The sequence below is a fragment of the Dysidea avara genome, chromosome 6 (assembly GCF_963678975.1).
Source record: "Dysidea avara chromosome 6, odDysAvar1.4, whole genome shotgun sequence".
Lineage (NCBI taxonomy): Eukaryota > Metazoa > Porifera > Demospongiae > Dictyoceratida > Dysideidae > Dysidea > Dysidea avara.
In genome coordinates, this window is record NC_089277.1 from 37,339,726 (window position 1) to 37,354,078 (window position 14,353).

A 14,353-nucleotide genomic window follows, 5' to 3' on the forward strand; every position below is an offset into this window, starting at 1 on the left:
TTATTCATAGCTATCATCTGGAGAATTCTACCATCTCTGAGGTTCCTCACACAAAATATCTTGGGGTCACCACTGACCAGAAACTATCATGGAATGAACACATTCATAGAGTCACTAGCAAAGCAAACCAGGTTAATGGATTCTTGCGTCGTAACCTTCACCAATTCCCTGTTTCTGTTAAGAACAATTGTTATAAGATGATGGTCCGCCCCATTCTGGAATATGCATCCTCTGTTTGGGCCCCCCACACCCACACAAACATAAACCAACTTGAGTCCATCCAAAGGAGAGCAGCCAGATTTTGCTACAACAACGTTTCTAGATTTAGTAGTGTAACAAGAATGATGTTATCATTAAATTTACCTACTCTTGAAGAAAGAAGAAACAAGTCTAAGATAGCTACAATGTATAAGATAATAAACGGCAATCTAAGTATACCCACAAATGATTTTATTCCTAATCATCGTCCATCAAAGGAAGGATATTATAAACAGCTTGACACTATGATTGATTCTTATAAATTTTCCTTTTTCCCTTCTACAATCAGACTCAGGAACACACTTCCCCCTTTTGTAATTCACTCCCCTACCTTAGATGAGTTTTGTACTACCCTGAACCTTCATTATGATTACACCTGTGCACAACAATCTTTTTGATTTCTGCACAGTAACAAATATAATAATAATAATAATAACAATGAACTAGATGAATGCTCTATTAGGGTGACTGTTCTATTAGAGTATCTCGATCTCGAATTTGCTACACGGAGTTGGCTTTGGAATCATAACTCAGTGGTTTGTAAATCGATTGTTCTGTACTACTGCAAGGTCTTTCTACGATGACTATTCCAGCTACATACCAATTGTCAGCTCACTGCTCTAAGCGGTGTGCCTGGTAGGCGTGAAAATTATTGGTATTTTTATTCACGAATCTCGATCGTGCAATTGTTACACACCTTCAGTTTCATGTCATGTCTCCATGATCTTAACTTCGATTGTTTTCAAACCACCAAAAGGCACTCGTACATGGTTGATCTATCCACAATCCGATTTTCAACTCATTCCATTAAGCGGTTTACCCTGTAGGCGTGACAACAAATCGATCTTATTTTACGCGAATAATCGATCATAACTCCTGAACCATTCATTGAATTAGCACCAAACGTTATGCTAGGATTCGTTGTTGGACTCCCTTTATGTGTGCCAAATTTCAAGGCGATTGGAATACGCGTTTGTGTTTTACAGCAATTTTTTAAAGTGTGCGAAAAGACGAAGAATAAGAAAAAATAACGAAGAAATGAAAACGAAATTTTGGGCATTCATATCTCGAAAATGGCTGAGGCGATTTTCTTCAAATTTGGTATGTGGGTGGCCTACCTGGCGGGCACCTCTGCAGCAAAAAAACTGGTTCCAATCGGATGAAGGATCACGGAGCTACAAAGGTGTGAAAATCGAGTTTTCTTTCTTCCTGCCAATATACTCACGGTGTGGCGCGCCGGCTTCTTGGGCCGCACGACACATTACCGTGTGTCTTGATGTAACAGTTAGTAACTAACTGGTATTGGGTGTTCCAAGGCTGTCCATAATTTGTATATGACAATTCTGCTGTTTCCGCCAATTCCACCATTCGACTAAATATACCATCCATGCATAAACAACCAGCGTAACAAATCAACCAATCCAATGCAGCAGAATACATGCAGGAACAATAAGAAACATCATGATTGATAGTCATGTGTACAGCTGACAATGTGCATTGCTGATTTAATTTATTTCACTTATTCATTAATTTCTATGTTGTCCTATAATCACCTTGAACAAAGCCTGGGAGGTAGAAACTGGACAAAACAACTACTTACATGCACAAGTATGGTGGCAACTTGATCAAGAAGGCTTCATTTGTAAACCCAAATGCTTTATCTTGGTTATGACTACTATGAATAGTAGTTATAGCACTTTATCAATGACTAAAAGATAAGCTGAAACAGCTTAGATTTCAAAATGCTATATACAGTACCTCATAGATAATAAAAGTATATTTTATTAAAATTTCAGTGCTACTAAATCACCATGATTATGTTTTTTCTTTAGTTTCTATACCATATTCATTGAGTCCAAATAGAGATCTCTGTGTTCAACATGCAAGCTTATATCACTCTTGTTTCTTTACCTTTTTCAATGATCTCTATTCCCATGTTTTAATTATTAAAATTATTTTCTACACTATTATTGTATAAAGTCAATCATACTCAGGTATATTTCCATGTCCATGTAGGAACTCACATCTCTCAAACTATTCACATTAGCTCCACTTGATAATAATAGTTCTGCTACTTGTGTGTGACCATTCTCTGCTGCTAGGTGTAATGGAGTGTCACCTGACCACTATACAATAATAATGACACAATCAGAATTAAGACAAAATTGCATACATGTACAATGAAGCATACATTCTTTTATGTACGGAAGGCCTACACTTTCTATACTGCACTTGTACAAATGTCCACCTGTCTATCCATCACTGCACCATAAGGTAACTGCATGTCCACAAAAGTCTTACTGTGACAAGTCTATACAGTTGAAGTACTTTAATAAGTATCTAAAGGTCTTAAAATGTAAAACATGTGGTACAACTACTATACATTCCTATGTACTATCTACCCATTAAAATACCATTAAAGACTGTGACTAATTATCTTACTAAATGTTCAACAGAGAAGGAAAGATTATGTGTCTGAAAATGTTCAGGTGAAATTACTGATATGCATTGATGCAATGTATCTATATAAGTATAAAGCTTCACGTTGCTCATACAGACTTCTTTCCTTCTGATTACAGGATTAGAATGGTTGTTAATACCCTTAATTTGGTGAATAGCCACTAGGGCTGAAACGATCATGGTTTTTTAGTATTCGAGTGCTCTCTAGAGTTAACAATCGAGTACTCACGAATATTAGTTACATATAGTAATACCTATTTGACATGTTTTGTACCAACCTTTAATAGTTTACAGCTTTTCAAGTAACAATAATGATACACACTGTATTAAAGTACTGATGTTAGTGTCCCTGACAAAGAAATTATGCCAATCAAACCTATAGCCTTCTTTGTGTCACAGCCTGATGACAAATACATCATGCGAGCTGGGTCACATGATCTTAATGAGTACTCGAGTACCAATTTTACTATTTGAGTACCAAATCCTTAACGAGTACTCGTCGAGTATTAGTATTTATTTCAGCCCCAATTCCCACTATCAAATTGTTGTAGTGGAGTTACATACACTACATCAAGGCTAATGAAAGCCTGGTAGGTAGAAACTGGACAAAACAACTACTTACATACACAAGTATGGTGGCAACTTGATCAAGAAGACTTCATTTTTAAACCCAAATGGTTAATCTTGGTTATGACTACTATGAATAGTAGTTATAGTATTTTGTCAATGACTAAAAGATAAGCTGAAACAGCTTAGATTTCCAAATGCTATATACTGGGGAAGTATATTTTATTAATAGTCAGTGCTACTAAATCACCATGATTATGTTTTTGTACTGTTGTATGTGTATATTGTTACACAAAAGTATACATATCTTTAGCATTTGAATGGTCTTACAGGCTTGATAATGGGTAAAGTGATACAATTACACAAACATAATTGTGTATTTCAACTAACAAATCTCATATTAACATCCACTCCATCGCTGAGACATTCCTTCACATCCTCCAGTCCACCATTAGAAACAGCAAACGAAAAATCCCAAATGCTATGCTACATTGAGTACATGAAATAACATCATAACCAGAATGTATAGCTGTGCAGATAAGTTGTAGGTAGCATTTATAATTATTACAACTAAAAGGAAAAATTAAGAATTTTTAAGTTGGATTAGGGATCAAAGGTAAAAAAGTAGTGAGGTTGTCTACACTTGTGGACAATACTAATGGACATTTAATCCCTATGACTGAATGAGGAATTAAATGTCCATTACATCTACAGGTAGAGTCAACCCAATCTTGTTTCACTATACTTTTTAGCTACTCCCTTGTTTCACTATTAATTGTGTTTTCCTTTGATCCCTAATCCAACAAAAAATTCCTTACGACTAATGAACCTGCTCAGAAGGGCAAACTGATCCTAAACAACAAATTAAACAGTAGGAATGCTCTATTTTAGTCTGCTTTATTATCACATGAGTTACAACTCTGTGAATTTAATTGTGGGATATAAAGTGACTTGAGGCTCCTCCAGTCATGCAGCAATTACAGGACTTGAAATCCTCTACATTGAAGAATGGCAGAACCACAGAAGGTAACGAATTACAAAGCTGGCAATTATATAATGTGAAAGTTTGGACTTTGCTATAGTCAAGAAGACTGATTGGCCACTGGTTTTGCAGAAAATGTGCGAGCTGCTCATTTACATTAGATACTCCACGACTTTATACTAAGGAAAAGCCCAGGCTTTAAAGAACAGTGAAACTACATGCTTGTGAAGTGATCCTGTGCTCTGATGTTTTAAAAGCCAACCAACAGCTGATACAAGTAGCTCCATACTAGCACAACAAAATATAAGTGTACTAAGACATGTACAATGAGATCATTATTGTCAGCATTACAGTGATTAAATACAAATATTACACAGAAGTTTTTCAAATTGCAAATATTTTTTGCCAGGACAATATTGAAATACATCTATACGCATAATGTCATTATTTTTGTCATTACTGTAACAACTGTTATTAAATTGTAAGGCAACATGCTAGCTGTATGCATGTACAGTGTATGTGTATTGAACACTACTGATTGCGACTAATAAATATCAGATCTTCTATCATTAGCCTGCATCTCTCAGATCTAAATATTTTCTGTGCAATGCTAAAAGTCTTTCGATGGATGCATACAAAGCCAGCACTCACAAAATTAGAGTGCCACTTTAGCCAATGGGAAATACGTAGTTTCCAGAACTAACCTCCTCTTGTGGTAAGAATGGTTACAATAGCTAAACGTGAGTTGAAAAGGATGCAATACAGTTCCTTGACCATGTTATCAATGCAGAAGGAGTTTCAGCAGATCCTCAAAAGATCACAACTATATCACAAAGGTGAAAACCCAATCATCAGTTTCAGAACTCAGACACGAACAACCAATTAGAAAAATACTCGCCCTATATTGCTGAAATGATCAAACTCCTCAGAGAACAAGAAATCTGGGGTGCAGACCATGAAAATGCTTTTCAACAGATCAAGCAAGAAATGGTTTCCAACAGAATCCCTATTTGGTATGACCCACAGCTGAGACCAAGATTTCAGCCAATGTTTCTGCATACGGCGCTGGAGCTGTCTTGTTCCACAAAAGTGATGATTATTGGAAACCAGTGATCTATGCTTCAAGGTCCTTAACTGGCACTGAGTCGAGGTAAGCACAAATAAAGAAGGACCTAGCTGCTACTTGGGAATGTGAACACTTTTCTGACTGCATACTTGGTAAGCACATAGAAATTGAAACAGATCACAACCATTTGTTCCTTTACTAGATACAAAAATCTGGACACCCTACTAAGAGTACATTTCAGACTGAGGCTAAGGAGAATTAACTTCACTATCCACCATGAAGCTGGAAAGCTGCTGATGCTTTTCACAGGCCTTTACACCTGACAACATAGCAGACTCTACAATGGTGGATCACAAACCATTGCTCAACTTTCAGCCAAAGAAACAGTGCAGCCAAGCCCAATCAGGTGACCAAATATGTGCACAGTTAATGTTGTATTGCCAACACGGCTGGCCAGAAAGACGTTAGAGGTGATTTATTTTATTACTGGTCTGTACGTAGTGATCTGTGATGGACTACTTTTGTATAGATCACGTATTGCTGTTCCCAAGTCACTTAAACATGAGGCCTTGAGTAAGATCCATCAAAGACAATAAGGAGTTGCCATCATTCAGTGTGGTGGCCAGGAGTAACCAACCAAATTCAAAAGTTTTCAAACCAATGTCCAGTTTGTATGAAGCAAAAGCCTCCACCAAAGGAGACACCGATATCATCACCACTACCTAAACACACCCATGCGTATAAATTGCATTGTGTTTGTACACACTATTATTCTGTTAATCGTATTGCTAGTTATAGTGTAACTGTATCATTGGCTTATATGAGACTTAATGCTTAGCTGTAGTCAGTAATTATTACAGCCGCTAGCCCAAGTGCGAATGTGTATTGCATATATTTCAGGCAAATGACAAGTGCCCATGTTACAACTAGTATATTCCACTTGGGTGACTCACCTGTAAGTGTGGGAAACTATACAGGAATGTTTTGTGAGTGCATATAATATATGGGACCATATGAATTTTGATTGTGGATAACATATGTAAGAACAACAACAAGGCATTGCTGAGGCCAAACATAGGTGTATCGACACGAGCATGCAGATAGCTTTGATTGTAGGTATGCAATTTTAAGCCAAACACAAGATCATGATGATGTTTTTAAGTACACTAAAGTAGTTACTTTACTAACTAAGGTAGTGAATATGTTTACAGCGCTAATGGCCAAATCAATCAAGTGCCACACCCAGTACTATATGTGAGTGATATTGTGCCTGGTGTCTACAAAACAACAATTGAAAGATGAAAATGCAACCTGTACTAAAGTACTTACTTTATTTATTAGCTGAAAGTAGTAAAACAACTCTAATGGCCAAATCAATTAATGCCACGCCCAGTACTATGTGTGACATCGCACCAGGTGTCTACAAAACACAAACCTGTGACCTTCATCAGTAAAGTAACGAACTATCTTCCTCTCCAAGTCTACAGGCTCAGCATTACAGAACTATAACCCACAATTGATCCTGTGTAGTGTCACTATATTATAGCAGAGGAGATACCAGTTTTATTAAGAATTCCTGGAATGCATTAATGAGAAATGCTATTAATATCAGATGTAATTATACTTGTTCCTATGAGGGATATATGTTTGATATACTACCTTCATTTCTCGCTAATGCATTCCTGAGCATTGATAGCAGGAAACACCTACTTTCCTTTAACGTGAGGTGGACAGTTATTCCTAGTTACAAGTTACTATAGTTACTAGAGAGGTAAGTAGTTATATTACTTTATAAGTAACTAGTATTATAAAAATTTGTTAACTTAAAAATGAAGTAGGGACCTATGCAATAAAAAGTAGTGAAACAAGGGATGAATGGTGGTATTACAGCATAGCTCAGTGGAAAGTCCCTACTTTGGCACTGAACAAAATAATTGTTAGAGCTAATACGCCACTAAAGTAGGGACTTCCCCACTGACTTATGCTGTAATACCATCATTTATCTCTTGTTTCACTACTTTTTATTGCATAGTTCATTTTAAATTGATTATTTTTTAAATACTAGTTTGTTTAGTTTTTCTTAGTATAGCACAGCTAGGTACAGTGTAACTTGTGACTGTTCTACTAGAATATCATACATGACTGTTGTATTAGAGTATCTTGAGTCAGTCAAGGAGTGTGCAGCTAGCTAGACCAATAAGGGGTGAGGTCATCTTGTTTACTGTTAAGTAAATAGCTAGACTGTTAAGAGGTGTGCATGGTCTCCATACTCTATCGCTATTAGTTCACCTAGATCTTTATTTGATGGGTGTGGTTGCGAGCCTATTGCGAACGAATTGCAATCGCAAAGTTGCAGCTAGTATACCACTTATAGTAGTGCCAGGACTGAAGTGCTTCTGAAATCCAGCTCTGAAATATTTCTGTGGTGTCTAGCTAAAATTTAATATGCAGCTGAAAGAAAGTGTTAATACGGAAATTGAACGCCTTGATGTGGTTTCGTTGGATGAAGAAGACAAGCAGGCTGAATGAAGATAAAAGCAAAGACAAGGCGGAGAGGGCCTACACTCATCGGAACCCCAAAAGGCACATCCCACTGGTGAGTTTATTATTGTGGCGTAAAATGGTGGCCGTGCACTGCTTCGTTTAGCCTCTAGCCTTGCAACTGCGATCAGTCAGGCAGTCAGTCTAAAATTAGAGTTTGGGTGATTTTTTAAAATTCTATACCCAGCCACCTGTAAGTGCTTTGTTACAATAAATCCTGTATTATATATTATATGGACTAGTACTATTCCGTAAAGGTGATTTTAGTCTTGTAAGGTGTCTCTAGGATGGTTTTCAAAGGCAGAATTTTGGGTGGCATGCAAAATTTTCAAGGGGATCCCTACTTAAATGGTACTACCATACCATCTGATATATTATGAAACACATGGGTAGGCCATTCCAAATAAATTCTCTGTCCACCACCCAAATCTGTTTACTATCAGCACTAAAATGTTCCACCCATATTCTTCCATTATTTATTTGCATATTATACAGGCTCAGTACATCAATGTCACCTCACATGTCAGTGTGCTATAAAGTCAGCACTATTTTTACTTTGTGTTATTCCTGCAACTAAAGGCACACAAGCTTGAGCAAGCTTTATATGCAGTTAGCTATGACTGTGACCAAGCACATAATGGCTTGCATACCAATATTATATGTAGCGTAAACAACCAATTACCAGGTGGACTTGGTTAGCAGAAATAAATGATTTAATTATTGGACACATGTTATACTACTAAATATAGTAAGATTCCAGGGAACAAAGTGTGTATTAAGCTTGATAACAATTATAACTCTATTGAATATTATGATAAAGAATTGAACAAAGGTTAATAGTAACTTCTTTACTGTATGATTGTGGTTGTGCTGAAGCAAGTTCTGCACGCCAGCATGGCATTGGTTCGCATCACTTCGAGGCATGACAGTCAAATTTCAATTGCTGCTTTAATGTGATATTTCACAAAATGAAGGAAACAAGCCAAGCCATAACTTAGGCCAACACTTGGAGAAATTATCACAGATAAATACTGTATGGCTACTGTGGAACTTGAAACTTGAAGTGTTGCAACCCAAGACAATATGGTGACTGTTTCAAGGAAAAGGTCGGCAAGAGTATAGTTGAAAATAGTGTACCAAATATAGTGTACAATACCTAGCTAATTGCTAAGAGGCATACTGTTTGAATTACACATACCGCTATGCAACATCCCAGAAAACATCAAGATATCAAGAACCAAGCAAAGAAAAGAACTTATACTTATGGTAGTTCCACTATTAATTACTGCAGGTCTGTTAAATAAATGGCCACTCAGTCTGCATGTTGAATTATCAAGCAATTTATGTGTACATTTTTACAAAAAAAATGTAACCATTGTGTGACACAATTTATACGTGTTGAAAATGTGTGTATGTTGGTTAGGCACCCACATCTACGTATATACATAGGAACATTATCAAATTTTGATTGCTGTAGTTGTAATACACTGGCCAGTTGTTTAATAGATAATCTTTTGATACTTGAAACATGCAAGCTAACGGAATTCCGGGTGATTGAATCATGGTTCTGATAAACAATTACTTCGACTCTACACGTTTTCAGTTATTACTGGTCAAGGGAGACACCTATTGACACCAAACTAGGTACACAGGAATACAAAGTCAGGTGGAGTACCTCTGCCAAAAACCATGCTGCAGGAATGTTTGGACGAGAAAGTATATGTGACAGAAATAATCGTTCCATCAATTGGCTGCTAATGCTGTGGGATTTGTCAAATCCATGCAGCATTTTCAGGTGGCCAAAATTAAAATTTCCAAACACTAGTAGTTATAACTTTACCCTTAAAAATAACATATGTGACCAGATTTTATAAAACCAATCCCAAATCGCACATCAGGCAAAATTAAACTAGCACCACTAGTGGATAGCTACAGGAATCATACAAAATGGCCAATTTGTATGGCAATTTTGTATGACATTCATATTTCCAAATTTACAGAGTACTGAAAGCTGGTTTTAACAGAAGTCTATTCTGGGTGGTGTGGAGAGCTTGAATGGCAGTTTCCGGCCTTGTGAAGCACCTGGCTTGGCAAGAATCAGTAGTTTACTGGTGGACAGGCTGATAATGTTGGTTGAATGTTTTCTCTGTTGGTTTAGCTACATATCAGTCACTAAGGAGCCAGCACAGCCCTGTTAATCTCATGTCTGGACTCCAATCGTGGAGGCTATCTCTTGTCCACACCACCACCCCCCACCCTTCACCCCTTTGTGAGCACTCATGGTACTACATCGCTCATCCAAGTCCTCAGATTATTTATCTTATTTGGTAGGAAACTCTACAAGCAGCTACAAGTACTGGAAGTGGTATGAAAGATCTTAGATTGATGCATCTTTTGTGTTAATTTCATACGCATGCTTGGCAAGTCATGCTGACTTGGATTCTTTAAAACCATTTATCTCGAAACCTCTAATGCGTGATTTGGATCGTTTTTCCAAAATCCAGTCACATATGATTTATATCTCATCATTCCTTGCCATTCCTTTTCCAATGCAAGATGCATGCTGGTAAAATTGTTACTTGGTACTTATCATTCTGTGCAGTGAAGGATACTCCAACTGTACTAATTGTATAACAGGTTAGTTTACAGAAAATCATGCTGAAAAATGTGTTTTTACATGCACTCTGAACATTACATTTTGCGATACAAAATTCCTTTCTGGCTCTCCCTTAATCGCTACACAAATTATACTTACACATCAATCAAATCGCCTTTTGAGGAATCTCATACCTCACGTCCGTTAACCAATGTATGCAGAAATTACAGTGCCTTGTTTGAAAACAGCAAGGAAGACCATGTTATTGATATGAAATGAGCAAAAATCAAGAATACTTTACAAACATTTTGATATGGAAAAACTGCCAATGTTACAATGGAATAGTAGAAATTGTCCACATGCAAAGAAAACAATAACACCACTATAAGGCCAGGCAAAGTTGATTTATAGTTTCTCATCACCCACCCACATCATCATCCACCCTGCCACCTCTAAATTCATTACTGCTATAATTGATCACATGTGCCAGCATTTCATTTAGACAAACTATCCATTATTTTTAGCTACAGAAAAAAGTTTTTCCTGCTTCAGCAGAAAGGTGTTAAAGTGTAAGCATATAAGCTTTAAGAAGGCTTTTGATCCTTGTAGTACCAGATACTTCCTGATGCTGTGATTTTAGGTGGAGTCCTTCACAACTAATAATGACCACCCACCCCATCAAAATTCAGGAAGTGGCTGATGAAAACTACCAATCTACTTTGCCTGGCCTAATATGCACTACAGAAAGCTCCATGCATATAAGGCCACTCAAAAGAAATTCTGCTTGCTATCTTTCCCCCTTGCAGTTTCTGATTTAGCTATTAGTAATGTTTCCATCTTATGTCATCAAGTGCACAGTACAAGGAGCTACAACCTTAATGAGTGTGTATAACCATAAAAAAACAAACGCAACATAAGCTATCAGGTGAGCTGGCATAGATATAGTCAAGTTTAGCCACTATTTCTTTGTGCGATGCTAGAAGAGAAAGATTGCTACGCAACTGAGACTGGCTTAGGCCAAGCAAACTTGATTAATTGTTGCTCACATTCCTTTTTACCCAACTGCCTCTAATTTCATTATTGTTGTTATCAATCACATACACACATATTTTGATACTAAGAAGGCTGGCTATCATTTTACAGTACAGCAAATGTCACTTGCACCTAGGAAATGGTGGTAAAATGTAAGCACTAGTTCTTAAGTCTTTAGCTAACCTTTATAGCAATAGACAGCTTTATTTGGAGTATTTTCTTTTTAATGAATAATGAAAAATGACCTCCCACCCACATGGAAATTCAAATTTGGAAATTCAAATTTTTGTGGATGAGAAACAAGTAATAAAGTTATTTTATTCGTTATGCTGTAAACTGAACATCTTATCGATTATTTATCACATGAATGTGTAGCAGTTGCACTGTAATGAAAATTTTGGTCCAAGGGAAGAATCGGTCCGGCCGGAACATTTTCAGTTGACCAAATTTAGTCCACACGGACCATTTTTAGCATCCAAAAATGGTCTGATCTGACCAAAATTGGTACGGCCCAATGTCGAACAGTGAAAAAATCAAGCTCGTATGTAGCCTTAGCCGTTATAGAGTTACGCTTGTCTGAAGGAATCAGTCAGTCAGTTACTCAGTCAGTAGAAAATTCCATTAAATAAACTATTTTTAAAATTCCGTAGCAACTTGTTGAAAGTGTTTTGGGTCAATCTGAAACTTTGCTCGGGCTTAATTTTACTTAACCAATACTGCTTCATCGTCGTCTGGGAAAATTGAGGCTGTTTTTTGGGTGATGTTATTTTTGTGGGCCACGTCTACCCCTTTGTGGTCCCTACATACACACTACTATCATAGTGTATGATAATTTCAGTAAACTCCAATGCATGGCTTCACCATGAAAGACTTGTTGATAGGCATTGATATATCAAAGCGAAGACCTGAAAGCACTTCAGGCCCTTATAGCTTTTGCAGCAAGTTAACGCCTTTGGTGATGGTGACTACTGCATAACATTACTACACAGTGCATTTTGAAGGGCAATACAGTGTTGGATACTCTCCTAAATATACTGTATGTATTATGAATTCTTGATACTAGTTCATATGATACATAAAATATAACAAAACACTAACAGGTGGCCGGATATAGATTTTTTTTTAAATTGCCAAAACTCGAATTTTAGACTCACTGCCTCACTGCCTGACCTCAGTCGCAAAGATAGAGGCTAAACAAAGCAGCAAACAGTTACCATTTTATGCCACAATAACAACCTTACCAGTGGGATGTGCCTTTCGGGGCTCCAAGGAGTGTAGGTCCTCTGTGCCTTGTCTTTTCTGTTATCTTCAATCAGGCTGCTTGTATTCTTCATCATATGAAACCATATCAAGGCATTAATTTCCGTATCAACACTTTCTTTCAGTAGCACATTTAAATGCCACAGAATTATTTCAGAGCTGGATTTTTGAAGTGCTTCAGTCCTGGCACTACTATAAGAGGTACACTAGCTAGATATCTGCAACTTTGCTATTGGGATATACGCCTACAAAAGAGGGGGCACTGCCAGACTAATTCATGATAGGTTTGTGACTACACCCATATAGGTTGACTAATCGCAATAGAGTATGGAGACCACACCTCTTCACAATCTAGCTATTTGCTAAGCAGAGAATAAGGCCTTATTGATGTAGCTAGCTGTACACCCCCTTGTCTGACTCGAGTTACTCTAATACAACAGTCACTCTAATACAGCAGTCATGCATTTATGATATTCTAATGGAACAGTCCCTGAGCTACAACAAAAGGCTGTAACAATTATTTCATTCAGTGCCAAAGTAGGGACTTTCCCACCAAGTTATGCTGTAGTACTATCATTCATCTCTTGTTTCATTACTTTATATTGCATAGATCCCTAGTTCATTTTTTAAAAATTGAATCATGTCACTATAGTTGTTTGTCAACACTACAGGCAAATGGTCTGGATGAAGATTCAACCAAACACCACAGAGCATGCTTGTGAAGTTTGTTGAGCATATAAAAATATATTTGGGAAGACTATTTTGATACCTGTGTTTTTGCATGCAACACTGCACACCATAAGTCAACTCAGTATTCACCATTTGAGTTGATGTTTGGAAGAAAACCTCTACTTACCACTTGGGTATTGACATACGTATGCAGGACTTGTAACATCCCACACTGCTTTAAATTAAAACAGTATTAATTTTGTGACTGTATTCACCTCTGCATATTTATAGCATTATAGCTATGACATGGAATTTAGTTTCTATAGCTACTAATATGCATTTTCCATAAACCAGCTCGGGAAACAAAACTATGCTACTCGTAATAATACAGTCAATTTCAGAATTCTTGAATAAAATATGCCATACCGTGAGTGCTTCATAAATTTTGTAGTCCTTGCCACAGATGATCAACAGTAATTGAACCACACTAATGTTTTCCTCATTGCAGTCCGGCTGGTCCAGCATCACTGCACTAATTTTCCAGCCACAGAATGTTTATAGTACAGGAAGAAATTTTCAACAATTCTGCAATCGACTGTAGTTTCCAGGCTAAGTCAGCTGCAGTGATCCGTCACAAACAACTTAGCTATGCACCATTGGCTGCATGCATGCATTACTTGGTGGTCCACCCGGACCGATGTTGGTTGACCAAAATTGGACCGAGTGGTCAGGATTGTAGGTTGCCAACCAAGTTTAGGCCGAACCAATTTTGGATGCTAAAAATGGTCCAGCCGGACTATACTTGGTCAACCAAAATCGGTCCGGCCAGACCAGTTTTGGCATCCAAAATCAGTCCGGCCGGATTGTTTTTCCGTGACAGTGCATAGGTACTAAATCTAGCAATAACCTTATTCAGAGTCAT

The 14,353-nt window shown here is 37.3% G+C and overlaps 1 protein-coding gene across 1 annotated transcript in view; it reads right to left on the reverse strand.

Moving 5' to 3' along the window:
* LOC136259455 (ankyrin repeat domain-containing protein 65-like) overlaps positions 1–14,353 on the reverse strand; it is an 86,066-nt gene extending 71,713 nt beyond the window's left edge. The window contains exons 1-5 of the mRNA XM_066052939.1: positions 14,234–14,353; positions 6,769–6,836; positions 4,486–4,555; positions 3,676–3,771; positions 2,283–2,384 (exon numbers count right to left, since the gene is read on the reverse strand). Coding sequence (XP_065909011.1) covers positions 2,283–2,384; positions 3,676–3,771; positions 4,486–4,555; positions 6,769–6,836; positions 14,234–14,353 — 456 coding nt within the window. The remainder of the gene's footprint in view (positions 1–2,282; positions 2,385–3,675; positions 3,772–4,485; positions 4,556–6,768; positions 6,837–14,233) is intronic.